At 47.3% G+C, this 20653-nt stretch overlaps 1 protein-coding gene across 4 annotated transcripts in view; it reads left to right on the top strand.

Annotated features, from left to right (window-relative positions):
• Positions 1-20653, top strand: part of MBNL3 (muscleblind like splicing regulator 3) — a 115126-nt gene that overhangs the window by 63044 nt on the left and 31429 nt on the right. For all 4 annotated transcript variants that reach the window (XM_050965285.1, XM_050965283.1, XM_050965286.1 and 1 more), the window contains exon 3: positions 18835-18999. In XM_050965285.1, the coding sequence (XP_050821242.1) occupies positions 18835-18999 (165 nt within the window). The remainder of the gene's footprint in view (positions 1-18834; positions 19000-20653) is intronic.

The following is a 20653-nucleotide window of genomic DNA, read 5'->3' as shown; positions in this document are numbered from 1 at the left end:
ATCCCTCTTTGTTCGGATGCCCTCTCCGTGAGCTAGCAGTAGTAAGGCCATAAGCCCATAGGGATCAAGTGATGCCCAGGCCTCGTGTTCAGTGGGATTTCCGTGCTTTCTTGGCTAGGGGTGTTTCCATCATTCATGAGCTATACTGCAGCCCTTTGCAGCCAGGTCCCTTTAAACCTGGAAGGCAGCACTGTCATCCAGTCAGAGTTCACTGTGCACTAAGTGGCTGCTGCTTAGTTGCACAGGGCCAGCCTGTTCTCTGGGCTCAGGCAGGGCTTCGCTGTAACCCAGGACAAGGGGCAGCCTGAGTGGGGCATTGTGAGTCAGACACTCACAGTCGCCTTCCCCGCTTGGCTGCTGCCCCAGGGCGAGAGTAAACTGCACCAGGCCATGGCCAGTGACGCGTATGTTCCCTGGCCCACCGGCCGGCGGAAGTATGCAGGCTGGGCGGCTAGGCTTGGCCCGGTCCATATCGTCTCCCACCTCTTCCTGCCTCGTGTGTGGGCAGTGATGAAGTGGCTTTTGCAGAGTCTGCTCCATGATATGGGTGGATAGAAGAGGCCGGGGTTCTAGCAGCCCTGTTCTGAGCAAGTCCCACTGTCTTCTCTTCTTCCGGGCCTTGCCTGCTGTAGGCTGTGCCTGTTCTCCCACGTAGCCCCTAAGCATCAGGTGACCTTGGGACAGGAATACATTCCCAATAAGCAAGGACCGTTCATGAGATACTGAGACCCATCTCTCCTGCAGCCAGAGAAATGCAGGCTGTGTTTCCGTTACCGTGGGGCATTTTGACCTCATCCCGTAGTCAGAGGGTTCCGGGGAAACTGGGAAATAGTCTCTGAACAATGTTAACAGTGCTAAAGGGAAAAGATTAAAGCCCTCACATTTCATTGTCCACCATAGCCCATTCTTCTGGCAAACAGTCTGATTTCATAGGCGGCTAAAAGGCGCAGCAGCTTAGTGCCGCAGTTTGTGGGTTAGTCTAACCCAGCTCCCAGAAGGATGCACTTTTGAGGCTCCAGTGTGGTAGGTTTCATGGCCTGGTGCTGTTTCATTGAGGGGGCCGGTGGGGCCTATATTGTGTGTGTCAGAAGGTACCTTTGCCCTGCTTTGTGCATGCGTCAGATTTCGTATTTCATTGCAGCAGAAATAGTCATAAAAAACATGGGCAGCACCCCAGATTCCTCGAGCGCTGGGGCTGCTGAATGCAGGGTCGCTCAGCAGCAGTAGCCATGAGCCATGCCTCTGCTGCAGTGAGCTGCAGAGTGCTGCGGGGGAAGCACGGGGAGGCAGGCTAGAGAGGGGCTACCACAGCCTCCCACTGGGCAGGTCTGTGCAAACGCTATGGGGGAGAGTACGCAAAATAGCTCTGCCCCTGCAGCCCTACAGATGCTGGGGGATAAATGAGGGGCGGTGCCAAAGAATTGGGGTCGGGGAAGGGTGAGCTCTGCCTTTTTGTCCTGGTAGCCCAGGCTGTGAGAACCAGAGGAGACTCGGGAATAAGTAAGGTTGTGTTTGCTTTGGCCATGGGAAATATGTTTGTCTGGAAAATAAATAGATGCCTGATGCTGATGGAAACTGTGTTTTGTGCCCAGTACAGCAGAGAGATTGTTAAAGCGCACGTCATCCCTGCCGTGTACATTGTCTGAGTAGTGGCACGGCTGGGGAGCCTGCCTTATCTCGTCTTCGAGGGGGCCAGTTTACATGAAAAGCAGACTAGGGCCTGAATTAGCATCGAGCCCTTGTTTGTGTGGATTCCTTTTCTTTCCTCTGCTCCGTCACTGCAGGACCCAGACTGCGCACCAGTTCTGCTGGCGATGCTGGAACTCTGCTTGATGTAATTTCTGAGAGCTGAAATGGCTGCCAGCTCGCACGGTGCCTTGTCCCAGAGGGTGCTGGGAGTGTCGTTTAGTTAAAGTCTCTGGTGTAAGGAACCATCAAGTCTGTGTCGAGCTGAGAGATTGCTTTGAAAACCAAACATGGGCAGAAGAACAATGAAGCTGGGTAAAACAAGCGTCCACTTTAATAGTCCGTCCAATTTGAGCCTGCCAAAGTCAAAGGCAGAAAATAAGCGGCTGGGGCTGTGGGCATGGGAGTCACTGAGGCAGGAGAGACCGCGCTGTTTGCTGAGGGGCATGGCAGAGCTGGAAGAGGAAGGAGAACACAGGCAAATCAGTGGCGTCCCAGGACTTTCCTCAGAAGCATTCAGCGGCGGAGGAACCGGGCGCTGGAAGGGTGGACTGTGTGGTGTGAGAGGGACAGAGGGATTGAGAGTGGAAGAAACCAACGACTGAGTCAGCAGAGGAGAGGAGTGAGAGTGCTAGAGAGGTAATGGACATCAGTGTATTAGAGGCCATAGAAGGTCTGGGTCTCAGGGGTCCTCAAATGGGCATTCGGGCCCCCTCGGGGTCATGAGGTTATTACCTGGGGGTTGGGAGCTGTCAGCCTCCACCCCAAACCCCGTTTCACATCCAGAGTGTATAATAGTGTTAAATATAAAGAAATGGCTTTAATTTATAAGGGAGGGGGTCACACTCAGAGGCTTGCTGTGTGAAAGGGGTCACCAATAGAAAAGTGTGAGAACCACTGAAATAGAGGAAAGGTCGTCATGAACTCTGATTCTAAGGGCACCATATCTCAGCCAAGGATAGATGTGGTTTAGTGGACTGACCTTGGGCCCTAGAGTTGAGACCTGGGTTCTGTTCCTTGTGGTGGATTGAAACTGTTGTAAAATTGTGATCTCGCTTTAAATTTTCGAGTTTTCCTAGTCGTGTTTGCGGTCAGGAGCTCTGTAGAGAAGTGTGTGAATTGAGCGTAACAACAGTCATTTTGTAGTCCACTAGGCTAGGTAAGGTAGTGAGTTGTTACACTCAGTTTAAGGGAGCAGCCTGCTCTGTCTCTCTCTGGTTTGGGATTCTTCTCTGTTGGTACGCCCTCGTCTTGAATACTTTGTGCAGGTGTGGTCTCCGCATCTCAAAAAAGATCTATTGGAATTGGAAAAGTTTCAGAAAAGGGCTACAAAAATGATTAGGGGTTTGGAACGGCTTCCTTATGAGGCGAGATTAATAAGACTGCGACTTTTCAGCTTGGAAAAGAGATGGCTAAGGGGAGATATGATTGAGGTTTATAAAATCATGACTGGTACAGAGAAAGTAGGTAAGGAAATGTTGTTTACTACAATTGAAATGAAAACTAAATTGGATTGCTTTTTCCCCTCCATCATGAGTAGGGTGGAGAAACTAAATAAGGAAGTTTTATTTATTCCTTCTCTTAACACAAGAACTAGGGGTCACCAAATGAAATTAATAGGCAGCAGGTTTAAAACAAACAAAAGGAGGTACTTCTTCACACAACACCAAGTCAACCTATGGAACTCCTTGCCAGAGGATGTTGTGAAGGCCAAGACCAGAACAGGGTTCAAAAAAGAACTAGATAAATTCATTGAGGATAGGTCCATCAATGGCTGTTAGGCAGGATGGGCAGAATGGTGTCCCTAGCCTCTGTCTGCCAGAAGCTGGGAATGGATCACTTGATGATTCCCTGTTCTGTTCATTCCCTCCGGGGCACCTGGCCACTGTCGGTAGACAGGATACTGGGCTGGATGGACTGTTGGTCTGACCCAGTAGGGCTGTTCTTATATTGTTCTGAATTCTAAGAAATAGAATTGTCACATTGCAACCTTCCAGCAAGAGAGTTTTTTTTCTGTTATCTAACTTCTCCATTTGTATGTGGCGAGCATAACACTCTTATGCATGTGTGATCTTTGTCACATCATTTCCCCCCCACAGTACCTCAGTTTCCCCTTCTATAAAAGCTGGCTGGTGTTTATGCACCTCAATGAATTCCTTTGGGATGTAAAGATGAAGCACACAATGTACTGGAAATGCAAATCATTATTTATTCAGACTGAAAATTCTCCATGTAAGTTGTCAACCCAGATGGAATTGTTTTGTTTTTTGTTTTTTTCCACCCTTAAATAAGAAACTGTTTATGTCCATTAAGCTGTTGATTTCTGAGCTAAGCAACAACACAAACAAAAATTGGGCTAATTCTCAGATGGTGGCTTGTTTTTTTGCCAAGTCTAAGTAAAACACAGCTTCATTTTTTTAAAATAGCAGTTTAGTTTTCCCTTGGAATTTAATAAGAATATAGACACACAAACATTGCTTTCCCCAGATCTAGTCAACATTTGTCATCAATACACTTTTTAATGTAAAATGGGTTTTTAACTGAAATTTTCACAGAAAAATTTGTTTTTATTGAAATTTAGCATTTTATTGATCTATTTTAAATTATGGGTTTTGCATTTCCCTGTTCCTTTTCTCTCATGAGAGAAGGGGAGGAAAACACTGAAAATTAAAATTTTTGGTTTTCAGAAACCTGAACCCCTGGGATTTTTTCAATTTTTGAGTTTTTTCACAAAACAAAAGCTTTCATGTAATTTTTCAGTGAAACAATTTTTTGTTCAAGATTTTTGCATAGTATTTTTCAACCAGTTCTAGTGAAAGATATTGTCCTTTCTGCCTGGCATGAGTGAACCTTCTCAATTCGCAGTTCGTGAGTTCCCATCATTAGCTGCAGTAGCATCTAGCAGGGCCACAGTCTCCTGTGCATGATCCTCCCATGGCTGGGTGTTGTGTTGACACCATCTGTGGAGGCTACCTTGTGACCACAAGGGGCTTGGTGCAGCACTATGGAGATGGCTGGAGGGAAGGATATGTAAGTATAAAGAAAATGACTTGGAAAAGGAGGTTTAATGTTCTGAGTGGGAGCCCTGGAGGTCAGACTGAGCAGTGGTGCAGGGGCAGCCCCCGTGCAGGACAGGAGTTAGGTCTGAGCGCATTCCCTAGCTGGCGAGAATTGAGAGTGCTTTTAGGGGCAGCTTGCACATCCCTGGGCAGTGTGGGAGGGAGGGCGGGAGGGAACCCCTCAGATCCCTTTCCAGGATGGTGCTGTGGTGCGACCCGGTGCTAAGAGTCAGATGCTGAACGATGGGCCTGTATGCTGTCATGCTCCTGCACGGCATGCTATCAAAGCTCCTGGGCTGCATGCAGGGCAGAGCCCCCGCTTCCACATAGCCATGACAGCCGCATGTGAGTGAGAGACCATGCACGACAAGGGGAGGCTTGGGGCATGCATGCTGTTGAGCGCTGCCCCTCCCAGCTGGGCTGGGGCTGTTACTGCATGCAGATAAAGCTGTAAGCGCATAAGGCAGCTTGCAATACAGTAGTTGCAAGCTCTGTGAGCACCATTTGGTGGGTTACAGACCCCAGCTGTGAGCTGGCCAGGCATTACCAGCACAGCTGGCAGCCTGCCATGTGCCAGCTATGGGGATTTGGGGGATTGGAGGCCGCATGCTGGGCGATTCCTTCTGCACAGCTGGCCATGCCCTGCAAAGTGGGATGTTGTCATCCTGGTGATCATTGGGTCCTCTTTCATTTTGTGGGGCCCCCTCTGAGTCCCAGAGAGGGGCAGAAGTTGCCCTCGCTCCATAGCTCCATCAAAGCTGCATGCTGTTGTATTTCTTTGTCTCTGTGGGCTTTTTTTTTTTTTTGGCCTGGCCCGTAGCTGTGGGTTCTACATGTTTGTCAGCCGCAGATAGATAAATCCTTTAATGTTGTTGCCATTGGGGTGGCGCTTGCTGTGTGACTAACGGAAGAGCACATGTATATGTGGGAGCAGTTGTGCCGTGAGGCCATTGTTTTCACAGAGCATCATCCCAAAGAGCAAAAATTCACTGGAACGGTCGATACAGATGAGAGCAAAGAGTCTGAGACCCTGACCCATTGTGGCAAAACTGCCAGGATCAAGTCCCTCTCTGGTGTAATGCTATTGAAGTCAGTGGAGTTACACCAGCTATGCATTTGGCTCATACAGGTTTCCGTGGAGCAAGTCTGAGCACAAGGAGCTGTATGTGTGCTCTATTTGTATTCATGAAAGTCATGTTTTAGCATTTATTCTCCTGGGCTTTAATGTACTTTGCTCGGTTGGCTCTACAGTTGTTGCCTGCTTCAGCTGTAATATTCAGCAGAGACAGTAGGCAGTGGAAGGTGGTTAGACACATCAACTTCCCATCTGACCTTGACAGAGATTCAATCAGCCAGTGAAAGTTGTGGAATTGGATTATGGGATTTGCAATGAAAAAGTGGTTTAAGGGACAAGAGAAACTATATTTGGTGTTTTCAAGAGCCAGTCTGGGGAATAGCAGTTTAGAGCGAAGATGCTGAAGGAGACCAAAGGTGGATGGAAGATATCTGGAGCTTTTATTTAGACAAGCTAATGCAATACTACTCAAAAGAGCAGTGTATTTTCATAATTTCATTATTATTACAGAAAGAAAATCCATTTAAATTTCAGTATTTCCTTTGTCCTGGTTAAAATGATCTCTATGCTTTACTGGGAATATTACTAATGGGCTGGGAGGAGGGATAGCTCAGTGGTTTGAGCATTGGCCTGCTAAACCCAAGGTTGTGAGTTCAATCTTTGAGGGGGCCACCTAGGGATCTGGGGCAAAAATCAGTACTTGGTCCTGCTAGTGAAGGCAGGGGGCTGGACTCAATGACTTTTCAGGGTCCCTTCCAGTTCTAGGAGATAGGTATAGCTCCAATTATTTCTAATTCTAATGTCCACCCACAGAAACACTCAGCCTGAGGAATATTAGCACTACAAAATTTCATATGCTTCCTGTCCTCCTCTAGGTACATTTTGGTGCCCATAAGGCCAAACATGCCTTTCCTTTGCCCTTCTAACAGGATGTTAATACTTCCTTATGGAATTATTATTGATCAGTAACTCCAACAGTGTTGCAGTAAGGAATGTTCGATAAAAGTATTTGCTTTGAGAAAAACAATGTGTGATTTAGTATTAATGAAAGAGATTTTTACTGTGTTTTCAGCATCCCAGAAGCCAGGAGTGTAATTGAGTAGGACTTTAAAGAAAGAAAAAATGATCAGTAAAATACTTCCAACCTTGTAGTATAGTTTATTCACATCAGTTCCTGTGTATACATTGTACCTTCAGTTCAGATATATTTTAAATATTGTCATGTACCACAAAATCTCACATGAGCAGAATGTAATGGTGGTCATTTAAAAAAAGATTTTGGTCAACATTTTATTCCCCTCTTTCATGGAAATAGTCTTGCTGCTCATTGCAAGGGAATGGAAGTAATCTCTCTGATAGCAAACCTGCTTTTCAGGTCTTTGGCTCTAAAGTTCACCCCCCCCCCAAAATATCCATCACTGTCCAAATATATTTCCAGGATCAGATAAACACTACGCCTTGGTTGGAGTGAGCAAACATATTGCACAACCTAAATAGATTAAAATCAATCCATGTTTTTCACTGAATATAACAGATTGTACCAATGCTCTAAAAGGAGGGTTAGCTCAGACTAGAGCTGGAAAGAGTTGTCAGTCATAAAAAGGTGACAAAGGCACTGTGGGGCTTTTCCCCTAGCAAATAACTGTTCTGAATTTGTAAGAACTCTCCAGCATAGCAAAGAATTTGGGAGAAAATTCTCCATATTGGTGGGGGTTACTCAGGGGCACAGCTAAATACCTAATTGTATGCATAAACTTCATTTCAAGAAACTCAGCTTTCCTGATTGCAAAGCAATTAGGAGTCGGGAATTTACTCTCTTCCTTGTGGCTATTTAGAGTCTGCATTACTGCTAGCATACAGTAAATGCATGTGACTTTTGGTTACAGAAAACATTGGGGAAGGGAGATGTTAGTCTGAGTATGCTTATGCCAGATGATAATAAGCAGTCTGAGCTGCACTGAACAAGGCTAGTCTGAAGAGTTCATTGTTTTGAAGATGTAACTAACAGCTTTGCATAACTCTGACTGAAAAAAAAAGTACTGGAAAAGGATGGTGGCATAAATATATCACTTAGTTTCAAAACATCGTTAACCTCTCAGCCAGATGCCTGGGACTCTGCCTCATAGCTGCATGTGGCGGAAAACCAGTCAGAGTAATAGAACTCTGCAAAATGCAGCAGTTTGGAGCATTTGGTGCAAAGATTTTTCTTCGATTTTGTTTGTGGGTTTTGTTGCCATACACATGTTCATGGCAAAGCTCAGTTTGTGGGGGGGAGGAGGAGGCGGATGGCAGGTGGAGGGCGCTTCCAATTCAAAAGAACTCAAAGCAAAACTGTCATAACTGCTGAGTGTCACCTGCTTCCATCTTAACCCATGCATCATGGCAAAGTTCACTTTTACTCAACATGAAATCCAGACGTGCTCAAAGCCCAGCCCCTGGTGAAGCCAATGGAAATTCAGTCCCGAGGGTCCAAAACCCTTTAGATGAATATGGGCTGAATTTCCATGTGAGTCTGTGCTATGTAGTCAGGTTTTGCAATTGAAGTTCTGCACAGCTACACTGAGCAGTTTCATACAGCTGCTCTGCAGGAGATGCCCCTTCCAGCTGAAGGCAGGAAGTGACACTGCATTTCTCTTTCTGCAGAGTGTGTGGGGTGTGTGTGAAAACATTATCAGATGTTCTTTTTGGCGGTAAATGAAGGGTCTACCACAACTGATCTAAACACCTTTGTGCTACCGTCAGCACCTTGCTTCTGAATTGGAAAGAGCACAACTAAAAATTAAAGGTGCAATTCAGTAAAAAAAAGTCCAGCAGCTAGCTGTAGGAAATATTCAGTGATGCATTTTGTTATCTTTTTGGGAACACTATTTTGAGCAACATAGGGCTGGGAATTTCAGAAGGGCTCAACATTGGTCTAACTCTGTTTCCATTCAATCGGAGTCCACCAATTTGCTTCCGCCAGAGCAGAGGTAGGCCAACACTGAGGGCTTTTGAAAATCCACTTGTATGTTTGTAAGTTTCCTTCTAACCTATTTTCTTAACTTCATAGAAAAGTTGTTTTGGATCCAGGAGGAAGTAAAAGCTTCAAACTGCCATTTGCCCAGTTATTGCAAAATCCATCTGGTATGTGCTTTTGATGACATACCACTTTAAGTATAACCAGGCATCTTATTTTTAGCAAGCTGTATTTTCATGGGCAGCCTTTCTGCATAGCATCCATACTCAGTCCCATTTAGGATTCACATTAGTCAGTCTCTGGGTTGTCTTTGCCCAATATTTGCTAAATTAATCTTACCTCTGTAGCACTTTACACCATATACAGTAGTTTGAAACCTCCAAATACCTAGTAATCCACTTTGATATTCCTCGCTAACCTAGGTCACCCTCTAGAAACAGAAAATACCATTCCCTTGGCAGACAGTGTCTGTAGTACAGCAAAGATTCATGTTCTAACATCATTCAGTGGACTGTATGAAGGGTCTGTATTGTACCCAAATCAACTCCATCTCAGATCCCTGTCTGACCTTTGGCGAGTCACTTAGCCTCACCGTGCTTCAGTTTCTCATCTGTACAGACGGGGTAACAACACGGCCCTGCCTCACAGAGGTGTTGTGAGGATAAATGCAGCAGAGAGTGTAAGCTGCTCGGTGATGCAGGCCACATAAGATCCTAAGATTATCTGGTAGTGTGGATCGGTGAGGATCTGGGGAACTACAGGCCATTCAGCCTCACCTCAGTCCCTGGAAAAATTGTGGACCAGGTCCTCAAGGAATCAATTCTGAAGCACTTAGAGGAGAGGAAAGTGATCAGGAACAGTCAGCATGGATTCACCAAGAGCAAGTCATGCCTGACTAACCTAATTGCCTTCTATGAGGAGATAACTGGGTCTGTGGATGAGGGGAAAGCAGTGGATGTGTTATTCCTTGACTTTTGCAAAGTTTTTGATACTGTCTCCCACAGTATTCTTGCCAGCAAGTTAAAGTAGTATGGGCTAGATGAATGGACTATAAGGTGGATAGAAAATTGACTAGATTGTTGGGCTCAATAGGTAGTGATCAATGGCTACATGTCTAGTTGGCAGCCAGTTTCCAGCGGAGTGCCCCAAGGATCGGTCCTGGTTTTGTTCAATATCTTCATTAATGATCTGGAGGATGGCGTGGACTGCACTTTCAGCAAATTTGCAGATGACACTAAACTGGGAGGAGTGATAGATACGCTGGAGGGTAGGGATAGGATACAGAGGGACCTAGACAAATTAGAGGACTGGGCCAAAATAAACCTGATGAGGTTCAACAAGGACAAGGCAGAGTCCTGCTCTTAGGACGGAAGAATCCCATTCACTGTTACAGACTAGGGACCGAATGGCTAGGAAGCAGTTCTGCAGAAAAGGACCGAGGGGTTACCGTGGACGAGAAGCTGGATATAAGTCAACAATGTGCCCTTGTTGCCAAGAAGGCTAATGGCATTTTGGGCTGTATAAGTAGGGGCATTACCAGCAGATTGAGGGACATGATCATTCCCCCTCTATTCAACATTGGTGAGGCCTCATCTGGAGTACTGTGTCCAGTTTTGGGTCCCACACTACAAGAAGGATGTGGAAAAATTGGAACGAGTCCAGCAGAGGGCAAAAAAATGATTAGGGGGCTGGAGCACATGACTTACGAGGAGAGGCTGAGGGAACTGGGATTGTTTAGTCTGCAGAAGAGAAGAACGAAGGGGGATTTGATAGCTGCTTTCAACTACCTGAAAGGGAGTTCCAAAGAGGATGGATCTAAACTGTTCTCAGTGGTAGCAGATGACAGAACAAGGAGCAATGGTTTAAAGTTGCACTGGGGGAGGTTTAGATTGGATATTAGGAAAAACTTTTTCAAGAGGAGGGTGGTGAAGCACTGGAATGAGTTACCTAGGGAGGTGGTGGAATCTCCTTCCTTAGAGGTTTTTAAGGTCAGACTTGACAAAGCCCTGGCTGGGATGATTTAATTGGGGATTGGTCCTGCTTTGAGCAGGGAGTTGGACTAGGTACCTCCTGAGGTCTTTTCCAACCCTGGTATTCTGTGATTCTATGATGTTTGAGGGAAGCCACAAGGCTTTACTATGCACTGTTCACAAATTCAAAGGTAACAGCATAAGGAGCATTTCATTAGACTGCAGGTTAGGGCAGTGGTCCCCAAACTTTTCGTCTGGCAGGCGCCAGACGAAGGACCGTGGCGGCGGTGTAGCATCCACCGAAATTCCGCCAAATTTCTGCAGCGTTTCGGCGGCGACGCCTCCCAATGACGTCACTTGTTGCGGCAAGTGACATCATGGAGAGGCGTTGCCGCCAAATTTTGGCAGCGTTTTGGCTGCGATGCCTCTTGATGATGTCACTTGATGGCAGGTGACGTCATCGAGAGGCGGCGCCGCTGAAATGCCACAGAAATTTGGCAGCATTTCTGCGGATGCTCCACCGCCGGCCAGGACGCGGGTGCATTTAGATGCGCCCACGGGCACTGCGTTGGGGACCCCTGGGTTAGAGTTACACAGTCTCTGTCTTTGCACTGGAACGTGTAGGAGCTTGGCGAAGTGAATACATATCTATGGTTCAGAATGCTCATTAAAGGTTAGGCTGATTCAGCCACTAATCCTATTTTGTTTTCAGTATAACATTGCATGGTGTGGGATTAGGTGACCAGATGTCCCGATTTTATAGGGACAGTTCTGCTGTTTGGGGCTTTGTCTTATAATAGGCGCCTGTGACCCCTCCCCATGCCCCCCCCATCCCGATTTTTCACACTTGTGTCTGGTCACTTGCTGGGTGATGTGGATTGTAGAAGTTGGAGGTGTGTCTTGTAGCAGTGAGGGAGATGGCTATGGTTTGACTGTTACCATTGTAATGCTCGGTGTGCAGAAAGGGACGGTAGCACTTACAGACTCAGACTGTAATTGTGTAAGGATGCTGCTGGCTTTGCGGTAAATGGCTGTGGTGAATCAGCACCAGTATTTCTGCAGCTTTTCTAGGTGTGTGACTTCATTCTCTGTGGAAATCCGTAGGAAAAACAACTGCTTCATGCAGGGAAATGCTGTCCTGCAGGCAAGCTGGTTTGGGCATGCAGTTACAGGCAGAACATAGAAATTTCCCTTCCTTCTTTGTTTGCTTCACCTTATATCTTGTCGTGACCCAAGTGTAAGACCTCTGGGGAGGGGACTATCATTTCGTGTTTGTGCAGCATGCAGCACCAGGGGGCCTCGGCAATGCTGCGATACAAACAATGAGTGTGTAGACTCTTACGTGATCAAGGAGTGATAGGGTGCTCATTAAAACCTGAAAACCACACACATGCAGCGTACAGAATTAAAGCAATTAGAACAGAGACAAACTGCATAGAGTGTTGGTGCAACTGTTAGAATTGCCGAAGGATGGGACTCTTAACCTCTTTTTTTGTAGCCAAGGCGAAGAGAATTCCTGCAGAATGTATTCACTAGCTCTGCTTACAAACCTATCTTCTGGCACAGATGCCCGGTCTGTTTGGATTTGCATGCTTTCAAGCTGGGATGCAAACAATGGGGTGCCATCCCTGAAGTTACAAAGAGGCATGTGTTGTGTGGGTTTTCCAGTGGAGGTAAAGATCTCCCTCTACGTCCTATCTGAGAAACAGCTGGCTGTATTAACCAGAATGCAGGATTCTCTGTCCAGAGTCCGTGTTAGCCAGCATCAGATGCCAATCTGTGCCACCAGAGTACAACTTCAGCTGGCAGCGCAAAACCAACCGCAAGGCAAGAGCTGACTGGAAGGGGGAGATGATGTGGGAAGAAGGAAGAGAAGATCGCTTTTGCAAGTGCTTTTTAATTATTTGGTTTTAATATCCACTTTAACTGTCTTTGGGAGTGGTGGTTGTATGCCTCTCCAGCACCTTCTGCAGCCTGAGCCAGGCGCCAGGGCTGGCAGATACCTGCCTTCAGAGGCTGCCTCCATTTTGTGAGGAGTTGGAACATCTTGTTGTGTTTAGCTTGTTTTTAAGGCCAGCATCAGATTCTGTGGCTGGCTGGCGGTTTCCTGGCTCAGGGGCTGCCCTGGGACGGGGAAGGAGGGCACGTGTTCCACTGGAATCAATAACTGCATGGCTAGGAAATGCAGGAAACAAACCATTTTAATGAAACTGCAGTGGATGCAGCTGCTACTCTGGGGTGGCATGCAGCGCCAGGATCAATGCACCGAGCATAGCAGCTGATTTCCCAACCTGCTGCAGGTGGGAAGAGGAGGAGCGAGCCCTGGGTGCGGTGTGGTTTCCTCTTTGCCAAGGGACAGTCAGCTCTGAAAGCTTTTCAGTAAACTTCTCTGTGCTGCACTGAAAATAGCATATCACGACATGCTGCCTATTCCTTGTGCTGCCGCCTTCTGAGCCAGGCCAGTCTAGGAATAGCCTGGTGGTTGGGAGATATGGGCCTGGTGGGGGAAAGCTGACCGAATGCCACCTTTGTGACTCCCTGGGTTCCCAAGCCAGCCAGGAACCAGGCCACTCCCAGGTGTAAGCTAGCGCAACCCCAGGGCTGCTCCGAGTTATGCTGATTTGTCCAATAGCCATGCTGCAGAGGTGCTCCTGCCTCACCCCTATGTCAAACCCCACAAGTCGTCTGTGCTGGTGCCAAGAGGTGTGGAATTACCATGCCAGCTCTGTGCTAAGGGGACTGCAGGCACCAAGGTGAGCTTGCTTTCCCTGATTTGTGCTGGCAGAAAGGCATAAACCCATCTCGGACATTGGGTTACTGGGTGGCCAGAAACTAACCCCGCCCTGTTGCCTCAGTTTCCCCACCTACAAAACGGGGGTAATGACATTCACCTAACTGGTGAGTTGTAGGGATTAACTGGGTAGTGTTCATGGAATGCTTTAATAATAAAGGGCCACATGCAGTTTCACAGCCTTCCAGTAGGACTGAGGTTGGACATAAAAGTGTTTGCTTATTTGTGGATTATCGCTGTGCGCTATACGGTGAGCTGAAAGCGTGGAGGTATGGGATTGTAGAGAATTTCTAACCACGCAGGATACGTTTCTGCAGAGCCTGAGCACATTCTGAAAAGTATTTTCAGGAAAAATATCTAAAAATTGGGAACATTAAAAAGTGTGAACATAGGTTTGATTGTGTTAGGTTAGACCACTGGTCCCTAAAATCCAGTGTCCGTTTCCAGAGTACCCAATGTCTGATACATGACAAAGGCGAATAACTCGTCATGATGACACTGAGTTTTTGAAATCTGTCTTGCTGGGTGTTTTAATCTCTTATGATGACATGATCATGATGAGGGACTTGAGACTAGTCCCGTTTGGAGCTCGTACGTGGGAGCAGTTTTGAATTAGACTGTCAGTCATGTTGGACTCTTTCCAAGCACACTTGGAGGCCCTACTCCTGCAATCAAATCTGCATGGATGGACTCTGGCGCATGCATGGAGACCCAGTGAGGCCAAGCAGGATCTGCATGGGCATGGGTTCCTACCCACACAGATCCAGGTGCAGGATCAGGGCCTACCGTATAAGTTGTGGGAACAGAATACTGAACATTTATGAGCACCGCCTGTTCTGTGTGAATAGCTCTTGCTTTCACAAAGATACTTCCGACCTACCCAGGGTCGGTCTACGTGATGAATCAATGAGCTGCAAAATTTCAGTTTAAATAGTACAGCCATTTTCAGTTTACAAAATATGGCCATAAGTATTGTTTACAGAACCAGTAGCTCTTTTTTTACCCTCCATTCCTGTAATATAAAAACATCCAGGCAGATTTATTCCAAATTTGGTAGAAATAAATGTTTTCCCAGTCCAAAGGCTTGCATGCCAAGTTTCAGCTGGAAGGAATTTTGAAGGCTAATTTATAAACCCTTGAAAATATTAGCATCTAATAGAACGGCTGGCTGGCTGGCTTGTAACTATGTGCAGTTGTGCAAATAGAGGCCCAGATCCTGAACTGCAGCTGAGCAGCGCTGATCCCAGCTCGGGGAGAAATTGCAGCAGAGGCTTCAAGCTACGTTGGGGCTGATGCTGTGTGGCTGGCTGGTCCCGTGTGGTGAGGAAGGTGTGGCTTAGAGCTGGAAGGATTCTGCCCACCATTCTGTGGTGCTAAGGGCTACAGAAGTGTCTAGGGACAGCGTGTTGGGGAGATATGCAGGGAGAAGCAGCTTGACTTGGGAGCCTGACTCCAGTACTGTGTCTAGAGGAGCCTTCCTAAAGAGGAGCTCCCCAGCTCCGGGCTGGGCTCCTGCATTTGTTTTTCCATCCAATGTTTGGGCAAGGTGAACAAGATGGTATGAACAACCAACAGGACAAACTCGCAGAGACTATTCAGGCCCTGAGCCTGATTCTTTATTGCGCTGCTCCTTGGGCAGCTTGGCAGAGCCCTGCCAAATGGGGACGGTGCCATTGTACACTCACTGCACTGGTGTCCTCCACGACTGCACCGGGTGCCTGTGGAGGGAGAGTCATGTCCTCCGAGCGGCAGGAATTAACCCACGCCAGGGCCCCAGCTTTCACTCTGCTCTAGAAAGCCAGCAAGCCGCTGCCCAGGCCGAGGGGAGCATGCACTTTCCCTCTGCGAGGGCAGTCTCCTGACCTTTGGAGTAGTTTTCCCGTCCCGCTGGATTTTACTGGAGAGAGGGACTTGGACCTGTAGTTCCTTGCATTTAATAGTCAGCTCAAAATAATATCTTGGAACCAAGACCCATGGTGTAATCCTTCCCTCATCAGAAAGCAGATAAGAAAAGACCTGTGCATTTCTGCCCACTTCCAACAGCTTCCAAGGTATAGTTTTCAAATCCTGCCCCTTTTCTGTGGAGCTGCCTCCTCTCCTGCCTGCTCGCTCGGGGATCCCAGCTGATATTTCTTAAGGGGAGCAGTAGAACTATATCTAGGATCCACAGGGTCCCTGTTTCCCCCCAGTTTCCTAAATGACTTCCAGAGTGGAGTTCTCGGGAGAGGAAGGAGGGAAAGCGTTGGGGCTATACCTGTCCCCAGGCTGCAGCAGCCAGGGTAAGTCCTGCCGCAGCATGCCCGAGACTCGGATTGCTACCTGTGGTGATCAAACCTGGGTGCTAGAAGAAGGAGTATTTCTGCTGGGATGCCAGAATTTACCAGTCTGCGCCTGCTAGACAGACTCAGAACAAGGAGCCACCTCCGAGGCTGAGGGATCTGTGAGGCTAGTGGCACTGCTGTGACCTGCCACGGTGTGGGGAAGATTTGTAGCCTCTGGGCCCTGTTCAGCGATCCACTAGATCAGAGTGCTGGTCTCTCAAGCAGGCCACCGATTTGTGCTGGGTTTTTTAAATGCATGTTTTGTATTTGCCAGAGCTCACAAGTGGTTTGTAGGCTTCCCAGTCAGCTGATTCAATATTTATATGTCTGTATTCCCAATGTCTCTCCTTTTACAGAGAACAGGAGGTGTCGGTACAACTAGAATCCATTTTGCCAGGGAAACAAAGCCAATGAGTTTTCAAACGAAATACTGATTCTCTGTCTCCTCCTCCCTCCTTTTCCTGGTGGAATAAAATGCTCTGTAAGGCCTTGAATTCTAACATACACGGCGGGAGTTCATTGCACATAGTGGTGTCCCCAGAGCTACCCATCTAGGACAGGGAATTTGCTGTTGGAAAGCTGGCAAAGTCAGCTCTGCAGCCCGCCTCCAAGCATCCCCCCCGGCATAGGGGCATGCGAGGGGTGTTACCAAAACCCTGCGCACAAGTGATCCCTGACCTCTGGAACAACCCCTGGGAAGCTGTTGTTGCTGATTTGTAAGTTAGAGCAGCTCTGAGCCACACATGTGGCTCTAAGCTTCCTTTGCCTTCACCTCTCCACAGATGTGCTTAGCAAAGCCTGGGCCCTTACTTTCTGCAAGAGTCTGGATTTGGGGTCCTGGGTTAGCCTAAGTTTTTAAGCTTGCTCTACTGGAAGGGTAAATGTGTACCGTGTTAAGGGGGAAACACTTCTCTGAGGCTAACCTATTGGCTATTTGATGTGAGTACTAACCAGTGAAAACTAGACCGGCAGACCTCGCTGTGCATCCGTCAACTGGCAGAGTTAAGTTTTAAAAAACTGTAAACATAGCGTCTGGGATTAGCGGAGTGAAAAAACAGCCCTAAATCAAGCCCCGTCCCAGTGCTGCAATGGGACAGGACCGTCCAGAAGGGGTGGCAAGTGGGGCAATTTGCCCCAGGCCCCACAGGGGCCCCTGAAGTGGGGTGTCTCACTCACTCCAGGGGCCCCAGAAAACTCTCTTGGGGCCCGGGTCCCTGGAGCTGCTTCCGCTCCCGGTCTTCACCGGCGGAGGGTCCTTACCGGTGAAGTGGCACCTGTCGCTGAAGTGCAGCCGGGTCTTCGGCGGTAATTCGGCGACGGGGGGCCCTTCCATTCCAGGACCCTCCACCGAAGTGCCCCGAGGACCCACGGCGCGGACCCCCCACCACTGAATTACCGCTGAAGACCCGGCTGCACTTCGGCAGCGGGTCCCGCTTCTGCAGTAATTTGGTGGTGGGGGGCCCCCGGGTCTTAGGGGCACTTCAGCGGCGGGTCTCAGAGTGGAAGGACCCCCCCGCTGCCGAATTATCGCCAAAGCGGGGGCCCCCCACTGCCGAAGATCCCAGGCCCCCGGAATTCTCCGGGTGGCCCTGCAATGGGATCGGCAAGGCTGGACCATGTGTCCACCTGGGTCTGCGTGTGTGGGTCTCATGGTGTGACTGACGTTTGCCATTGTTTGGAGCTTGACCCTGCAAACGTGCAGGGAGCATGACTTGGATGAGTAGCCCTGTCATTTTTCTTAAAGCAAATGTATTTAAGGAGAAGTGGAAAATCCTGCTTTGAATACGGGCTCCTAAAGCGGCCATCTAAATCCCAGGAGACTGTTCTAGCAAATTGTTCTTTTATGAATAACGCTGATGATGGTTTTATTGCTGCTGTTGTAAGTATTTAACATGACTATTACTGTTCTTTGCCATGACCCTGGCACCAGGACTTTTACGAACACACAACAGAAAAGGCAGCCCTGCCCCAAGAACTGACAGTCTCTGCAGTGAGATGCATACACCCCTTTTTTGTTGTTTTTTGTTTCAGAAAGAGAGAGGAAACTGTAATACAGGAGGGAATGAATAGATAGATATTTTTAGAGGAGTTATTTTTATATTTTTGAAAGCATTTTTTTTCAGCGACACCAAATTTGTTACTAATTTTCTGTACGCACCAGAAAGTCGATAGTTAGTGCAGTGTGCTCAGGCTGTTGGTTGTGACATTTTGTCACTGACTTTTGGAAGCAGACATGATGTCTCAATCGATAGTAAATGACCCGAGAGCACTAAGCTTGCACTGCTCAGGAGTCATTTCCTTTCTCTGTGGTTGTGTGAAAAGAAAAACCAAGCAGTTAATGGCAAGGCAATTGTATTATTGTTTTTAATAAAATGAAATCGTTTAAAAGGAACCAAGGCTGTTTTCCGACATTGCCTGTGGTAACAAATACCCTGAAATGATTCAAATGGAAAGAATTTTGAAAACAAATGTACTTTTCACCATAGGTGTGTTTAACTTTTATATTTCACTCAGGTCTCTACAGGGACTAGTGGGGTCAGTTTCACTTTTTTATACTAGTAGGTTTCACTTTCAGTTGTTATATAGCAGCCCAGTGCTCTGGTGTTTGGGTTCACAGAGCCACAGAAAAATGAGAAAATGGTTATTGTTGTTGCTAGTTCACGAAGATATTGCTATTTGTATTAGGTTGTGAAGAATGCTCTTGGTGTGTTTAGCAAACCTATATTTTAGGCTGAAGTTTAATTTGATGCAACCCCTATAACGGTGCAGCAATTGTAGAATTGTTTGTTTTCACATAACTGATACAATAATATAAAAGTATGACAGATGGCTTTTAAAAAAAGAGGGAAAATAGCTTAGCAGAATGCCTCACTTAACTGGTAGTTTTGTTACAGTTCTCCAAACACGTCGATAATTGATTTTCTCCCAGTACTCTGAGTGTTACGTTCACTGAAATACTGCTTCATTATCTTTTAGGGCCGGTGTACTCGAGAGAACTGCAAATATCTTCACCCTCCCCCGCACTTAAAAACACAGCTCGAAATAAATGGACGCAACAATCTGATCCAGCAAAAGACAGCAGCAGCCATGTTTGCACAGCAGATGCAGTTCATGTTACCAGGCGCTCAACTACAGCCAATTGTAAGTGACAGAAATTACTCAGGTTCCAATTTGTACAGATTGCTTTAATATTTACGTATGACAGCCCCGATTCTGCAGGCAGACTTGTATAGGTGACCCCATGTGCCTGAGTGCCACTGCACTGATTTTCGTGAGAATTTGTGCAGGGCTGAAGGTCTGCCTATGTGGATCCAATTGCAGAGTTGGGACCCAAAGAAATCGATGCAGTGAGGTAGGTCCCTTAGTATGCCCCACTGGTTCATTCTGTGGAGAGATTCATATGCCTGATGCCACGGTCTCATCAGTAAAAGCACAGGGCCAGTAGAGCGTTTGTGAAGATTCTGGCATTCCGTCTCCTCTCTGTACATTGGCATAACTTGGAGAAAGGCCTGGCCTAGCTGTCTGAGTACAGAACAGGGCTCTAGGGGCTCCAGCATACCAGTCCTGGCTCCTACGCGGTGCAGCTTGTGGAAAGACACTTACCCTCCTTTTCTGAGTCCCCCAATCCGTGAAATTCTAGGGTCTGTGAGCACTAGAAATGGTAGTGGACAACCAGAGGGACAAGACCAAATGCATCCAGTTTTACTGCTGCTTGTTCCTCAGGTCTAGCCCTCCTCTGCTCTTGGAACTGCTTTGCTTTGTCACTCAGATGGAATAAGCCGAACATCAGTTTGGAGTTTGCACCACAGAGGAAGGTGGAAGGGACACAACAGAGGATGCACTCAGACCATTGTTTAGTTGGTCAATTTCACATGCTGTATCTGGAATGATTCCCCCCTTTTCCAGTAGCTCACGTTTGGAGATCCAGAATGTGCTGATGCCAGTAGGTCTCTGGCCTGCACAGATCGCATATAAGGGGAGGAGCCGGAGAGGTCCTGTGCTCAGCTCAGTGCAGGCCTCTGTTGTTGTTGTTGTTTTGGTTATTATTTGTATTGCAGTACTTCCTAGAGGCCCTAATCAACGTTCCAGGCCCCACTGTGGTAGGTGTTTTGCATATATAACCAAAGCTAGTCCCTACCCTAACCAGCTTGCCAGCTAAAAAGTAGAGCTGTATGGTTGTGTGTCCAGGAATCAAAATATTTGCTTTGGTTGCCCCTACACTGGGTTGAGCTGAAATGGCCCAACCTAGCCCTTGCTTATTAAATGCGAGTCCATTGTAACCCCATCCATATCCAGCGGGATGAAGGGAGATTTGCTTTTCTCCAGAGAGGTGAGGGAAAAGGGATGGGAAGCATTTGTCTGGGGGCTGAGTAGTTCCACCACAAGCAACCCTTGCATTAGCCAGATACATCAGAGCAGGGCGCTGTTGGACAGGACTACATTAGTGTCATTTAAGCTGTTGATTACCATCTCTGGAGTATGGGGTGTGTGGCTGCTGGTTGATGTCAGAGATGCCTGAAATGCCTCTTTGATATTGAGAGATTTAGAAATCGAAATAAATGAGATGCAGATTTTCAGCAGTGAAGGTGATTAATCATGGGAACAGCTTGCCCAGGCTCTAGCGCAGCCAGAAGTGACAGGCATGATGCAGCAATGAGCTTGTCTGCCTGTGTTATGCAGAAGGTCAGACCAGATGACCGCCATGGTCGGGCCATGCAGTCTGTGACTCTGCGAAATCCTGTCTTGGGCTTGGAATGCTGGTGCCTCAGTGCAAAATGGAGCTTTAGTTCAAGAC

The sequence above is a fragment of the Gopherus flavomarginatus genome, chromosome 8 (assembly GCF_025201925.1).
Source record: "Gopherus flavomarginatus isolate rGopFla2 chromosome 8, rGopFla2.mat.asm, whole genome shotgun sequence".
NCBI lineage: Eukaryota > Metazoa > Chordata > Testudines > Testudinidae > Gopherus > Gopherus flavomarginatus.
The sequence above is the reverse complement of the archived record's forward strand: the minus strand, read 5'-3'. Positions and strand labels throughout refer to the sequence as shown.